General features: G+C 50.8%; 4 protein-coding genes across 4 annotated transcripts; 1 reads left to right on the top strand and 3 right to left on the bottom strand.

Moving 5' to 3' along the window:
- Positions 1–864: 864 nt before the first annotated feature.
- On the bottom strand, positions 865–1735 carry SAPIO_CDS3956 (uncharacterized protein; the record flags this gene model as incomplete). Its single annotated transcript, XM_016786628.1, has 2 exons — positions 865–1601; positions 1678–1735. 2 exons carry the CDS (start codon positions 1733–1735, stop codon positions 865–867), a joined length of 795 nt encoding a protein of 264 aa, XP_016643604.1.
- Positions 1736–3777: 2042 nt separating this feature from the next.
- SAPIO_CDS3955 (Acyl CoA binding family protein) lies at positions 3778–4854 on the bottom strand (the record flags this gene model as incomplete). The annotated part of the gene is made up of 3 exons (XM_016786627.1): positions 3778–4342; positions 4416–4716; positions 4839–4854. 3 exons carry the CDS (start codon positions 4852–4854, stop codon positions 3778–3780), a joined length of 882 nt encoding a protein of 293 aa, XP_016643603.1.
- A 2570-nt stretch (positions 4855–7424) lies between these two features.
- Positions 7425–11199, bottom strand: SAPIO_CDS3954 (uncharacterized protein; the record flags this gene model as incomplete). Its single annotated transcript, XM_016786626.1, has 8 exons — positions 7425–8084; positions 8320–8554; positions 8612–8718; positions 9219–9643; positions 9703–9836; positions 9897–10524; positions 10597–11054; positions 11123–11199. 8 exons carry the CDS (start codon positions 11197–11199, stop codon positions 7425–7427), a joined length of 2724 nt encoding a protein of 907 aa, XP_016643602.1.
- A 487-nt stretch (positions 11200–11686) lies between these two features.
- Positions 11687–15305, top strand: SAPIO_CDS3953 (uncharacterized protein; the record flags this gene model as incomplete). The annotated part of the gene is made up of 3 exons (XM_016786625.1): positions 11687–11760; positions 11814–15074; positions 15227–15305. The coding sequence occupies 3 exons, from the start codon at positions 11687–11689 to the stop codon at positions 15303–15305; spliced, it is 3414 nt and encodes a 1137-aa protein (XP_016643601.1).
- Between the last annotated feature and the right edge of the window lie 150 nt (positions 15306–15455).

Below are 15455 nucleotides of genomic sequence, written 5' to 3'. Positions count from 1 at the left end.
AACAAAAGCATGTCTATCCGATCCCCGAACTCCTAACGCCGCATACCCCATGATCATTCCAGCCCCGAGTCAAGCACCTGTGTAAGACTGATCGATATGCTAATAGTTGCCTGTTCCCTGACGGAAAGTGGCTCAGGTACGGAAGTCTATAACGATGCCGTAGCTCTTCTGAAACTTTTCGTCCGCAACCTCTCCAATTTGACTCCGCACCGAAGCTGTCGCTATCAACAGTCATCCACTGGAGATTCGGGTGGTTGTAGAGGCCGCAAAGGGCGATGAACGGCACGAGGAAGGCTGATGGGTTTCCGGCAATCCCGGGTGTATCAATCCGCGCCGACAAAGGCGAGTCATATCGTTCCCATTACTATCACACGAGCACTATACCCACTGCGTCTCCAGTTACTGCCTCCGACTACTGCTGTCCCCGTTGAGGTGCCGATTACTGTTACCTGATGGCCCCCAACACGCCTCCAATCGCAGCATGCCGAACTATCGCAACACTAGCACCAATGATCGCCGCGGATTCCAGCATAGCTAACAGTAAATTTGTGCAGGGCCAAGAATGTTTTCATGGCGGGTTGATGGCAACTCGAAGCGAAGGTCTAGGATAGTCTCACGCAATGCTAATGATCAGTGGGGACCTTGAATGAAAGATCAATAGGCGTCAATGGGCCACGGACATCTGGTACGCGCGTTGGCGATAGCACATTCTTTTCCCATCTGCTCCATGCCTCTGATCCACTCTTGTACATCTAACATTCTGATATCGATTCCCTCGCTCTTAGACCCATACAAATAGAGTTCTGGGATGCGAACACCTAATCTACAAAGTTAGCGAAGTCCAGAAATGCAGAATATTGGAGTTTAGTCACACGCGCCTTTGAATGCACTCCGTATTTTGACCCATGCTTCCTCATCCCAGTTCCTCTTTCGAAGCGAGAGAAACATCATGGCAATCGGAAAGCGGAAATCCTTGTTGTCAGGGTAGCAGAGGAATTTGTCTGCAATCACACAGGCATCCGCGATGTCATCGTAGGTAACACGGGCGCCCTTGACGGGCCGCCCAAGGATATCAGTCCATCCCATTCGCAGCCAGTAATGACTCCGGAGAAGGCCTTCGTTCAGCCTAAGTTGCCTCAATGCAGGCAAAAGAGTATGCATCCACTTTGCCGCCCATGGGAGATCAACGTGTCCCACGATGGTATCGCTAGGCACACCGCCAAATGCGAAGTACTCGTGGTAGGGATCATCATGCCAGGGTATATTCAGCACCGGGACTTCAAGGTATGCAGCCAAGAATCGAGCTGGGTAAAATTTATCCTCCGGTATCTTCCAGGTGTCGACCAGAAAGATCTGAATGGCCTTGTATCTTTGCCTCCGCAGCCAGTCCGCGTAAGTGAGTGCCCAGAGCAAAGAACCCGTCAAGGACGAGATTACAAAGGGCGCATAGTAATAACGCCCCGCCATGTGAGCTGAGATCCACGGTCGGAGTTCTTCCTTGGTGAAACACACCGGGTCCGAGGAAACCCACGCGCCCTGGTAACGGGATTTCGTTGACTCGACTCTCCACGCAAAACGAGGGGTCTGAGCCAAGACGGCTTCTAAGGCTATGCGGGTCAGGCCATAAAAACATTGCAGGGGACGCAATACTACTGAGCTCAAGACTAGCCTACTTACTAGGAGCCATATTCCGAGTCTGCTCAGGAGTCCTATTCTGTCCAGAATTCCATGCCATGTTTCCGAAGCGGCGTGTTGGTCTGGGTCCTGCTTTGCTGTTTCTTTCTTTTCGAGGTCTGTTTAATCCGGGATTGCGTAGCAATTCTGGATGATGGAGAGCAAGAACAATATTGAAATGGACATGGCCCCTTTTTATGCTGACTACCCCGGTAAATTCAGCCGATGTGCGACCCTTGTCTTCGAGGACTTTTTGGTGGGGAGGAGCCGTATAAGACTAAATCCTATCAGGGAAGGCCTTGTAGTGAACCGAAACGCGGGTGAGTTGGATTTGGCCGGTAGCGAGGATCATAGAGTCCGAAAACTTGAAAAGTATGGGAGAGAAAGAACTGGAGGATGGACGGCATGGCTGATGAGATTGCAAAGCGAGTCGCGAGACTGGCCTGCTGCGCTTGCATCGGCAACGCGCCAATGCACGTCGTGTCATCGACCAATCAATTCATACTGCGTCCCGCGGCAAACCTTGAGACTTCAACTTCGACGTTGGGCCGTTGGGTCGTTGGAACTTGGGATTCCAACATCATTAAGCGCTCGGTTTTCGCGAAGCGGAGGGACAATTTAAACGCGCATACAATTGTGTTAGTCCCCTAAGTAATTGTATTAGGACCAACTTCACCTTGCGGCTCCTCCCGCCTTGCTTCCTTGAGACCAACAAACCAACAGACCAACAGACCAACAGTCGCCTCCAGAAGCGCATAGAGCCGCGGCGCCCGTTGGATCATGGGGATAGATCTATTAATGTCTCCAATCCACTACCGCGTTGCGAGCGGCTAGAGAGTTAACGGACCCTCGTGTCTCGGCTAGGTCGGCTCTAGAGCATGTTGTGTTGGCGCGGCATGCTGCCGCCAGACGCAGGGCATAATGATCTTCACCTCCGCAGCCAGCGCGCTTGCGGCTATAATCGGAGGGATATCGTTGGGATCTAGGTACGACCGAGGAGGTTGAATGTATGTGCTTCACTTGCGCCAATGCGTCGGAGCGGATGATGAGGCTGCTGAGGTTCCTCTCTCTCTCTCTCTTTTTTTTTCTCTCTCTTTTTTCTCTCTTTTTTCTCTCTCTTTTTTTCTCTCTCTTTTTTCTCTCTCTTTTCTCTCTCTCTTTTTTTTCTCTCTCTCTCTCCCCCCCCCCCCCCCCCCCCCCCCCCTTCCCCCCCCTCTCCTCTCCTTTTTTTTTTTTTTTCTTTTTTCTTTTGTTTGTGTGTTTTTGGTTGGACATGATAAGTTAGGCGCGTGCTGCCGAATTGTTAGGATATTTTCCGCACTACCTGGAGTTCGTGGGCATGCTTAATATCAATCAACCGACCCTTCAGTTTAGATAGTTGGAATGTTCATTGTTTTACCTGGGTAGAACGACTTTTTTCTCCTTTCATAGACAAACATGGCCCGGGCTTGTGCCGGACGGCATTAATTGTCTGGAATGCCTGGCGAATGTAGACTTTGTTAACTGGGATCATCTCACAAATTCGAGGTGGCCGATATTTAGATGTTAATACTCACGTAAAAAATAATAAGTTGATGTCAAACACTTGAATTAACATCCCAATATTTCAAAGACGCTGCCCGAGGGGGCGATGAGATACTAAACGATGGTAAGTTGTAATAATACCGTTGAAAATGTACATTCATCTATTCATACATCTAGATACGGATAAGCTAGTTGGAGCAGAGGAGACGATCGGTCTATAAAGTCCGTCTCTAATCTAGACTTTGCCGGAGTTAATAAAGTTAGAATAAACAAGAAAAGTCGTCCCCTTGCCTTGGCTGGATTATGTGAGTAAAAGTGCGATCAGAAGTTGATCTCCCGGTTGTGATGAGTATGAGACAAAAGAAATCTGGAGATGGAGGAAGAGCGAGTCGTGAATCGCTTGGGGGCTCGATATCCAGACCCAAATGCCATATATCGGCGTTCTGTTCGTCAGACAACCCTGTGGACTTGGCGTGTTAAGTCTGAGTAGTGATGAAGACGAAGACCGCGCCTCTCCTCAATGGAAAAGCCGCTCATGTCCGCTTAGCCCATTAGAAGAGGTGAGTTGCTCGACTACCATCACCTGGACGGCACAACTTTGCGAACATACTCCCTCACAAGCTTCAGCGCCGCCCTCACCAAATCCTCCAACCTCCTATCCTTCCTCTTCCGCATCCATATAAGCACCACGCTCAACACCACAACATCCACCACCAAATGCCGTATCGCCGCCCAAAACAACCAGGCGAACCACGCCCGCCAGCTCATCTCCTTCCTAAACTTCCACTCCCTTCCCGTCGTGATCTGCTCCCGCAGCGCCGCCACCTCCGTCGACAGCTTCACGAGCGCCCTCTCGACTTTGCGCGCCCACTTGCTGTTGCCCGCGGGTGTTTCGCCTGTGCTTGTCGGGTCGTAGTCTGCGTCTTCGTCATCGTCGTCGGCGAGGTTTAAGCGACGGTGCGACTCGAGCTCGGCTTCGTCTTGTTCGCTCATGGGGCTGAGGATTTTCATGGGGCTGGGTTCGTGGGTGGATTCGGCGTGGCGTTGGCGGGCGGATTTGGAGGGGGAGGAGGAGACGCTGGAGGTGTTGGTTTTGACTTGGTTCCATACGAACTCCAGTTCGGAGACGAGTTCTCTAGCGTCACTACATACACAACCCGCGTTAGTTGTACACCAAAAAAAAAGGACAGAGGAGGGACAGCACGACAGCAACCCACCCAGTCGTCGCGTATCGATGCATGGTCGAAATCAACGTCTCAATATACCGCTTCTTCGCCTCCGTCCTCGAAAGCCCCTTCTGCGCGTCCCACGCATCCCACTTATCCATCTCCCTCTTCAGATCCTCGGTCCGCATGCCCAGCGACGTGGCCGAGGGCCGCTCCATGACGCCATCGACATCGCCCTCCATGGCTTGCTTGTATAGGCCGTAGAGACGTAATCGGTCGGCGGGCGGGGGGCGCATGGCCCCCGTTTTGGGGATGCGCTTTACTGTGCTGAGGGCATGGACGAAGACTCGGTCTGAGGGGAGAGGGCATCGGTGTTAGCAACGGTTCGGTTGGGCTGGGTTGGGGGGGGGGTTCGGGGTGATTGTGAGGTGGGTTTAAAGAGAGGGGGGCTTGGGCGCATTTGGTAAGACTTACCTACTGAGTCCGTCATTGTGCGGTTTTTCGATGGGAGGGAGCTAGGAAACGGTGTAAATTCGAATAATGGGAATAGTCTTTCTAATTTTCAAAAGTTTGAGGTCGAGAGAGCGAAAGCTACGGCGTCATATCGCGTGGCAGCTCGCGCATGCAACGAGCCGCGGCTCGGGTTCCGTGGGCCGCAAGGGACAAACGAGAAGACGAGGCTAGCAACCCAGTAAAAGGCAGCTGATAACGGGGCACCCTTGCACCTGAACGCCTCAGCTGGAAAGCGAACAAAGCAGCAGGGGAGAAAAAACGATTGATGTTGTACAAAACCAAAGAAAGAAAGAGGTTAAAAGCAATTGGAAATCGCCGAGATGCAGACAATAAAGCTTCAGGTGTTCCAGCCCATTAATCCAGCCGGGGACTGGAGGGACTGGAGAAGAGGGTGGATTCGAGCAAATCAGATGTATTTTTGATTGCCCAGACCCAGACCAGACTTTACCAGACTTGGAGCCAGGCCCAGACCGAACAAGTGTGAATGTGAAATCTGGGGGCGGTTTGGAGGTGTCCATTTGGGCATTTAGCGTGGGCGGCTTGGATTTGTGCCTCGGCGCAAATGTGCGGCTTCGGAATGGAGCCTGCACCAGCTCGGCACCTGTGCCTTTTTCCCCGTGTTCATTGTCTTGTTCATCAATTGATCTATCCTACATCGCCGACTCTGCTAGGGTTTAAGTCCACTACAACACGCTATGCTGCTTGTACAACCACACCACGACGACACTATTAAGCCACATCAGCTTTGTCCTGAACACTTTTGAGCTTTTCAGATGTCCACCTCGACGCCATCAATTGACTACAGGTGATTGATGCTCGTAGACCCGTGGACCCCTGACGACACATTGGTCGTGAAATGCTGGGTGGTGTGCCGTGTTGGTGCTGGGGGACGACACTAACTCACAGTCGATGCTACTACTCCGCATCACTTTTCGGCCATCGACAACGGCATTTTGGCTGTCCTAGCCCGTTATGGTCAATAAAGTGCTATCAATCACTGTCGCATGAGCAATTGCCAGGCATTCCTGAGCAGCTGCAATGCAATTCCCAGTTTACTCCCACCAAGCACCTCGGCGTAACAAGAAAACAGCCTGTGCAGCTGCCCAGACTGCCATTTTTGGGGGCAAAGGAGTGCCGATTTCAGAACTCCAAGTCAGCCTGGATTCTGGAGCTCAAAGTACACTATCGCTGCCCACCTCGAACTGGTACAAGTCCAGACCGGAAACGGGCATTGAGAGCACCATGAAGCTTTAAAGAAGCTCAATGCTGAGACAATACACCAAATGCAACAGGCTGTTAATAACAAATCAGAAGGCAAGCCACCTAAGCTAGCCAAGGAGCTTCAATGGACAACCCCTCTGCCCTTGGAAGGCCAAAAACACTAAGCTTAATATTGTCTATGCTTAATGCCAGGAGATGGCTTTTATGAAAATGATTGGAAATGGGGACTAGAGATCTATTGTCAAATCACCCTCATATGAGAATAGGAGTGTAGTTGAGGTCTATATTTAATACTTGCTTTAATAATATAGATTGTGTCACGGGTTGAACCCCTAAAGATGAGTGTCAGCGAGACTGGCACCCAGCGAACCCTCACCGAAGTGATCGCGACCCGTCACCGAGCCCCATCGTGGACGCGTCGCGTGCCCGTGTAAATCTCTATACTATCACTATGCCGACGCCTTGGAGAGCCCCCGGGCGCCCCCCACAGCGATATAGCCCCTATCTCCCTACCTTCCTTTTCCTTCTCCTTTTTTCCTTCTTCTCTCCTTCCTCAATTATTTTATAATAGATATATCTCGGCCCTGCTGAGTAGCTATGACATCGCGGCTAGCCCGTAACAAATTGAGACTCTAAGAAAGAGCTCTGTCTAAATTATAAAGAGCTTAGAAGAAAAAAAAAAAAAAAAAAAAACTTAGCTTAAATAAATAGATGAAATTAAAAACTGAAGGCTTAACTGCACTTGCATTTGAATGGGCCGGGCTAATTTTTCTACATACTACTGAGACGGAGCAGTGCAGCCTGCCCGCACACCACAAGAATGAAACAAAAGAAACAGTTGGTCAAATGTCAAATGGGTCTAGAAATGGTTCCCGCAAGAAGCTGCTGCAATTCCGCCTGCGGGAGCGGTAATGGAACGTCGGAATGGTTGATCAACGGGAATAGAGCCGTATCGCAACCAAAGGGAGGCTTCCAAATAGGGGGAAGCCAAAGATCATATAAGTGTCAAATAGGGGACACTTGGGCACACAAAACAATAGAAGAACTGTCCGGAGTCACCACACAAGATGATCCATGAGAATTGATAACAATGAAGTGCATTCAAAGAAGGACTAATAGCTGGAATACTTGAAGAACTTAAGAAACTTGTTGAAGAACTTGTTCTTCCTCCCCTATGAGGAAGGAAAAGAAAAGAAATAACCATGCCCATGGCCCATGGCAAGGGAATAATATTCTTCCGCCCCTATTCTAGGGACCCGTGAGAACACCACCATTTCCTCCGCTGTCACCTTTTTCCCCGTCACACTACCTGACCTCAAAGTTTAATTAAGAATCCTGGGGTGCTGATAAGGAATGAACGGATGCGAATCCTGTTATCGTCCTTCCTCCGTCGAAACTCTGAACTCTGGAGGTTGAGGGCGGAGTCGAAAAGGGATTTCGAATAGAGCTCAGCACTTCCATTGCTTGATTTTTCCGCTCCTGGTCTAGCAACTCAGCTGCAAAATGCCTCTTTCGTATGATGGCCTCTGGAGCTTGGTCGCAGTACCTCATTAGAGCTTCAATCACCATTTGAAACGCCTGAGATGAGGGATCATCAAACTTGACCATTCCGGAATGATCCGCTGCGATGCCTGCTCTCTCCGTCTCGTCGAACGTCGGCGCGGCACTTTCCACTGACACAATATAATCTTTTTTTCCGAATTTGATTTCCGTCATCCTTTGCTCCCAGAAGAAAAAGATGTTGAAATTTTTCATTAGGGGAACAAAGTAATCTGTAATGTTTTGCAAAGTCTCCGACTCCTTTGCCAGCGCCGAGACCAGGTCTGAGTGAGAGGTCATTGATACTTTCTTGAGGTACGCGAGCCAGTTCGCCTTTTCGGACCCAAAATGAGGCGTGCCGAAGAAAAGTATGCCGTAGGTGCTAGCAAAGATATTGTACTCGTGAGATACTTTGTGCCCGGTTCTTGTGTGAGAATATGATAATGCCTTCATGAAATTTTTGTTAGCATGTCGTTCTTTGTCTCCAGGTTAGCGCTGCATGACATGCATCATGAGGGAAGTGTTCTTACACGTTTCACAATGATGCCTCCGAGAGAATGACAGAGAAATATGATAGGCTTACTATTCATCCTATTAATCTATTCAACCACAAATATTAGACGCTGTTTGCATTGTGGACCAGTCTTGCCGAAGTTGTTATTTAGTTATTGACATTACTTACCCCTCGGTTGGCGGATAGGTTGGCGACTAGAGTATGGGCGTGCTGGTGTATACGGTCCTTGGCTGGCTCGTCGCCAACGAGAGATGAAAAGCTCGAGTTGTATCCCCAAGTAAGGACTCGGGCCTTTGTTATGTACTTCGGAAGGTAATCGGGGTGATTTAGCCAACAGACGTCGCCTGTTCTCGATGTCCATGTTCTGCGGGCGCCCCCATTGAGGCCATGAACTGCGACGATGCTACAGGTTATGTTGTCAACAAGACGTCAGAAAGGAACTGATCCTGGCTCAACTTACTCTATCTCTGGCTCGATGCCCACGGGCCTCCACAGCTCTTGGATTCCGTAGGTGTCCATGCTTGGTGGGGCGATCTCGGGGTGGATCGAGGATCGACTTGCGCCGGGCTGGTCTTAAGCAATGAGGCATGGATAAATCAGCCTTTAATGCTGGGGCAGGTTCGACTTTATACAATTTGTTTCAAGTGATGGTTGGGTGGCTGTGTTGGATATGGATGGGTCGGGAGAGGGCGCCGTAGCTGCGGAGTTATGCAGGGTGACCCAACAATCACATACGTTGTTGGCGGCTTTGGCCGACCAACCTGTTTTAAAGCAGCCATAAGGGGCCGCAGGCAGCCATGTACCTGTGAGTCGAAAAGAGAAAGGGGGGGGCTGACCCAAACTGATCAATCTATTAGAAATAGGGTACATTTATACAAATCGAGCGTAAGATTTGGACCTTCCTTTCGTTTTGGGGAGGAGAGGAGGACCAGGGGAGAGTCGCTCTCCCCCTTAGTCTCAGACATAAGGCACGATAGGTAGGCAGAAAATCTTCCCAATCCACCATTGATACCAATACAATGTGCCTTGTGCTCTTAAACGAGGCTTCCGTCTTTCTTCAGTCTAACCCTGCAGCCATCAGCACTTGACAGCACAAGGGTCAGCGTCTGGCGCTCCGACCCCACCGCCTCTATTGTTTCCCCTTCAGGCAATTCGATGACAGGGAAAGTTTGTAGCAGGCGCACAACAGTATATGAGACCTCCATGAGAGCAAAGTCCTCCCCGAGACATTGCCTCGGCCCGCCATTAAACGGGAAATACGCCCATCCAATCTCTGCGAGCTCACCAGTTCCCCATCGCTCAGGCTTGAAGTCATCTGCATCCTGGCCGTATATATTCTTCTTCCTTGAATTTACGTATTGTGAAAACACGACGAGTTCTCCTTTCCTGACTAGGATTGGGCTATTCCCGTCAGGACCGCCTCCTGTAGGTAATATCGTCGTCCGAACGGCTTCTCGATTATTCAGCGGCACAGGGGGATAGAGGCGGAGACCTGCGAACAGGGGATTAGAAGAGTTTTGTTCTTATTTGCGGTGTTGCATTTTGACCTACTTTCTTTCACCACGTAACTTAGGTATAGCATTTTTCGAATCTGCTCCCTGGTGGGGCTTATCGAATCCCCCATAACGCCGGCAACTTCACGGCGAAGACGTTGCATGACTTGAGGGTAGCGAACAAGGAGGCGGCTATACATAGTTTAGCACCCGTGCTGAGAAGCCAGTAAACGGTTTGCTAGGGGCGCTCACAATGTCCAAGATAGACAACAAGCTGTAGTATCTCGTCCCGCCAGGAGCACATTGAGTAGCTGGTCTCGAAGGTCTGAAACCGTTTCCGACTCGGAGGCAACTTGGTCAATGAACCATGGCGCATTCTCATCCACGGCTGCTCTATCTCTCGAGACAGAGTCAGTCAACTGTTTTTCGCGGATATACCTCTCGACGAATTGGTGGACATTTCGGCACGCCTTCCGAAAGTCAGGTGGGTTGTAGACGAAGTGGAATGGCGCGAGACGGAACCGTTTTGCGAGTCCCTCCTGAGCAATATTGAAACTCTCCGCGAACTCCTTATTCTCAGCAGCCTGGTCGATGTTCGCCCTCAGACTGTAAATTGAGGATCCGAAGAGAAGTGCGGTCGCAGTATCTAGTGTAAGTCGAAAAAAGAGCGGCTGAAGATCGATGACATCATCGGCGGGCATACAATTGACGAGGTTATCAACGTGCTCACGGAAAGACAGTTCAAGGTTCTGGTATTTTGCCCGGACAAACTGCTTTCGTAGAAGTTCTCTAGAGTGTTTCCATGCCTGGCCTTCCTGTGTAAAGATGCCGTTCCCGAGTAGCGGTGCAAAGACAGACCGTCGACTGCCAAAGCCGTAGTCTGGTGTAGCCTTAGTGAGAGAGAACTACAGACCCGTAACAGAGTTTCGAGGATTGATTTTTGGTTGCTTACCGTTGAAATTTGTCGACAGGAGCGCTTCGACGTTCTTCGGGTGAAGGATGTGATAAGCGCGGGGCCCAATAAGTAGGTACTGAGAAAGGTTGTTGCGGGGCTCATAGTCCTTTGCTACAGAGCAGAGAAAAGCCAAAAGCCGCCCATCAGCGTTAGAGTCCCACAGCTCTTTGATCCGATCGATGCCTAGAGGCCACCGTTTTGGTAGCTCGGGTGGTGGCTGGCAGCCATGCCGATGGCCTAGAGCAGTATCGGCCTGCTTAACGTGAGAAGACGAACGTGGGACGTCTCGCTGCTCTGACAAAAGGCTCCTCACCTGGTAGTCCAATATTTTCCGTGAGAGATGGTAAACCAAGCCTGCAGCAAGGGCAAGCAACAAGAGGGTCCTCCAAGTGCTGGGTAGCTGGAGATCTGTTGGAACATGAAGCGTCATTCCCATGGTGCAAGCGGAAGAGATGCTGTGCCAGACAGCAACGGTTTTTGTAGCGTTTCTGGGAATTTGGAGGCTGGAAAGACCATCGCGCACGGGTGGCGCTGGGTAGACATATTTCGAGCATCTGAAGGCCCTTGCTCGACCTCTTTTTGTTCGCGGTCCCAGAACATCCTGGCGGGGATGAACGTGCCGTGTGGTTGATTAAAAGCGGAGCAGAGTTCCGGTTCGGCCAATCGCCGTCCTGGAGCGGCGATAATAGGCGCCCGGGAACAAGGTCTGGGTTATTCCCTAGGTCCTATTGGTCTTGACGCAATGGGAACGCGCACGGTCGCGGCCTGAAATGTTGGCTGCCGCTGAGCTGACAAATAAGGTGTCTGATATTTGTTTCAACGGGCCGAACCCCCAGCCCCATCGAGCCGGCCTGCCACCTTGTGGCATGCGCATGGAGCGTATTGTCCAACTCCGTACTTCGTAGAGCACTCACTACTTTGAGGTGTTCATATCCGATTTTGTCCTTTTCCCCACTTGCTAAGCGCAAGTCTGGTTGACTCTGACGATGCTAGCTGTGTCGCAGTCTTTCCATTGACGATAACCGCATCTATCGTCAGTCGACGACGACGCACGTCCTAGTGTCCATACGATTTCTTTCTTGGAAGAATGTCACTGGGTTGTCACTGTCTCTACGATGGAGGATCAACCCATGGCGCCAGCTCCAGGAGCAACCTGGTTGAGTATGTTCTGCGGCCCCTCGCGCAAAGGTTTCAAAGCCTAAGTTTTGTCCTAGTATCGTTGCTCTCCACGATGTATACGAAGACCCTTTCGAAGCCTGGACTGATCCCGAATCCGGGATCAACTGGCTCCGCGATCTCCTACCCAAACACGTCCAAGTCGGCCGTGTTGTGTCATACGGCTATGATTCCACGGCCCGGTCCTTTTTCGGCAACGACGCGCCGGAGAATATACAGAGGATGGCAGAAAGTCTGGTTCAAGAGCTTCGCGCAAATCGACAGTTCGCCGGGACCCTGAGACGCCCAATCATTTTCATCTGTCATGGTCTCGGCGGCGTGCTCCTGAAGAAGAGTCTAATCTATTCGTCCACCCGAACAGCGCCCAAAGTTGTCCACCTGTGGGACCAATTCGTCTCAACGTTCGCCATCCTTTTCTTCGGAACCCCACATGGAAAGACAACCGCATCGAACTGGTTGGCACTCGAAAAACAATCCCATCAATCACAACTCGCCACCTCTTATACCCTCGCCCATGGCCCTACAAGCGTCAGAGAGAATAATCAGCTTGTCCAATCCATCAGCAGCGATTTTATGCCGCTTATTAAGCAGTTCCACATGTTCTTCTTCTGGGAGGCGCTGCCAACCTCGTTCAAAGGTCGCTCCGTATTCATCGTCGATTCCGAATCTGCTGTACCGAAACTCGACAATACCGAGGCAGCCGCAATCTATGCGACACACTTTCGGATGGTCAAGTTTAGCTCGAGAGAATCGTCCGACTATTGCACAGTGATTGCTGCCCTCACTAACTACTGCGAGAAAGCCCCTGAAATTATCTCTCATCGGTGGGGTCAGGCAGAAACCGCGCTTCAACAACTTCGTGCTAGCGAGGCCTGGGAGCTTGGAGGGTATGGCTTTGATGTCCACCTGAGGGAGCCATTCCGGCATCAGAATATTGCGGTTTATTATCATTTCTACCCTCCTCAAGACATTACACCTACCTTTGTCGGGCGTAGAGACAAGATCGAGGTTGTGTATACAGCCCTTTTTCCTACTGACCAATTCGAGTCCTGTCCTAAGAGAAACACATTTGTCATATTCGGGATGGGAGGATCGGGCAAGACGCAATTTTGCTCAAAGTTTGCCTATGACTATAGACACAAGTATGGACGCCCCAGATCCTATGCCGAGAGTGAATTGCTAACAGGTCTTAGATACACAGCAGTTTTTACTATATATGCTGCCACGAAGGAGACGGCCGCGGACTCATTCTGTAGGATCGGCAAGCTCGCTGGTTTGGAGCCTACCGAAAATGCGGGAAGACACTTTCTCTCGCAACTAACAGGGCCCTGGTTGCTCATCATTGACAATGCCGACGATCCCAAGCTGGAACTTGCGGACTTGTATCCTTCTGGATACGCTGCTCACATTCTGGTGACTACTAGGATCGCTGACTTCCGTCAACAAGGAACTCTGGGATTCTTGGAGCTAGGAGGGCTCAACGAGGAAGAGGCTCTCCAGTTACTCTTAACAAAGGCGGACATCCCAAGACCGTGGGACCCATCGACCAGAGAAGCGGGTGGTTTGATCACTAAGGCACTTGGCTACCTCGCACTCGCCCTTATCCAAGCCGGCAATTGCATCTATCGTCGAATATGTGACCTTGGAGAGTATCTCAGTCTCCACTCCGCCACTAGGAGCACATTGCAGCAGAGAAAGTCATCGGCAGCACACCAGGTGGACGAAGACGATATTTTCAAAGTCGTCTACTCTGCGTTCGACGTGTCATTAGAATTCCTGTTGAACCAACGCTCCATAAAGGGCCAGGACGCATCAGACCTTCTCAAGATCTTCAGCTTTTTCCATTTTGAACACATTCCAGTTCAGATCTTCTCGAAGGCCTTTCAAAATCGGATCCAAGGCCTAGAAAGCATCTCTACCCACCGCATCCACTCGAGGCTCGTCAATACAGTGTTAAAGCGTCTTGAGCCGCCGAAAATGCTCCCAGAGTTCCTAAAAACAAAGGGCGGAGGGCTTGACAAATATCGAATAAATCGGGCCATAGCCGAGCTCGCGCGTCTCTCTTTGGTTAGTTTCGACGGAAAATACATTTCCTTGCACCCGTTGGTTCATGCCTGGGCCCGAGACAACCTCTCGAACCGGGAACGAGACGTCTGGGTATCCATTGCCCTTAACACTCTAATGGCGTCTATCTCACTACCTATGGATGGTACGGGGGAGGATGATGGCGACTTCTACCGGGATGTGCTACCGCACCTTGAGGTTTGCCTCCACGAACACGGAGACCCGGTCTCAGAATCGATCAAGACCCTTGGAACCTCCTATTTTCGTTTTACCCATTTCCTCCAACCGACCAAGATGATGATAATCCGTGACCAAGTCCAGAATGCCGCAAAGTGTGGTTGGATATTTTCCCAGCGGGGCTTGTTCGAAAAAGCCAGCATTCAACTCCAGACGGTGAAAGAGGTGTTGACCCAAACGCTAGGCGAAGAAAATGAGAAAACAATGACAGCAATGCTAGGATTAGCCGCGGTATATTGGGGCTTGGGTCGATTAGAAGAGGCCATTACTCTGCAGCGTGCCGTTGTAGATACGCGATATAGGATATTGGGGCCCATGAACGAACAAACCCTTCAAGCTATGGACCATCTGGGAAAGTCCTACTGGCTCCACGGACTGTATCGAGAGGCCCTTGAGCTTCAAAAAGTTACTGCGGAGCGAATGAGGTCAACAATCAAACCCGATCATCCAAACTATCCCCATGTGCTTGCCGCCATGGACAATTATGGGGTCACGCTCGGGGCATGGCGCAGGTACGAAGAAAGCCTAAAAGTGCATCGTGAAGTTCTAGAAGCTCGCAAGAATACTCTGGGCGAGACCCACCTAGATACTCTTACGACAAAAGCCAATTTCGCGATGGCTTTACTCGACCTCGGGCATGTGGATGAGGCTAGGCGACATATGAAGGACGTATATGAGGAACGCCAGCGGCAGCTCGGCAAGGAGCACCCTTGGACGCTCTGGGCTTTGTGCTATCTTGCCAAAGTCTACATTGAAAACGGCGAGCTCAATGCCGCAGAGGATATCCTTATCTGGGGGATAGCAGCTGGAGTGAGAAGCCTCACTGAAACCCATCTCGGTGTCCTCATGGGCCGTGGCGAACTTGGGCGCGTCTATGCCAGGCAGGGTAGGCTGGACGAGGCAGAGAAATTGACCTTGGAAACCATGAACCTCATCGAGAAATCCCGCGGTATAGCACACCCCGACTGTGTCTACGTGCTGCTGAAATTGGTCCAGCTGTATGTGCTCCGAGACGACCGAGTACGGGCTATAAAGATTTGCCGCTTAGCATTAGAAAGGGTGGACCTGCGGATCACGAGGGCACATCCGCTGGGTAAGGAGCTTGAAGGGATGTTAACGGTCCTTGAGGATCCTTGTTCCTCTACATCAGATCTGGCGAACTTGACTCCCCGCGCGAAAAAGTCAGCATCGAGTTCAATCCGCGAGAAGCGAGGCGGACAGGGGACTAGCAATATAACTAAGAGAGCTACCCCCAAACGAAGTCTGCGGGCTCCTACCTGGTGAAGGTGATGGGGTGGGTTTATGATGGGTTACCCTTTAAGGAGCTGGGGCGGCGGCCCATGTACCAATGTAGCATCTCTATCGAACCTCATGGACAC

This window comes from Scedosporium apiospermum, assembly GCF_000732125.1.
Source record: "Scedosporium apiospermum strain IHEM 14462 chromosome Unknown SEQ_SAPIO_0090, whole genome shotgun sequence".
In the NCBI taxonomy this organism is placed as follows: Eukaryota; Fungi; Ascomycota; class Sordariomycetes; order Microascales; family Microascaceae; genus Scedosporium; species Scedosporium apiospermum.
The sequence above is the reverse complement of the archived record's forward strand: the minus strand, read 5'-3'. Positions and strand labels throughout refer to the sequence as shown.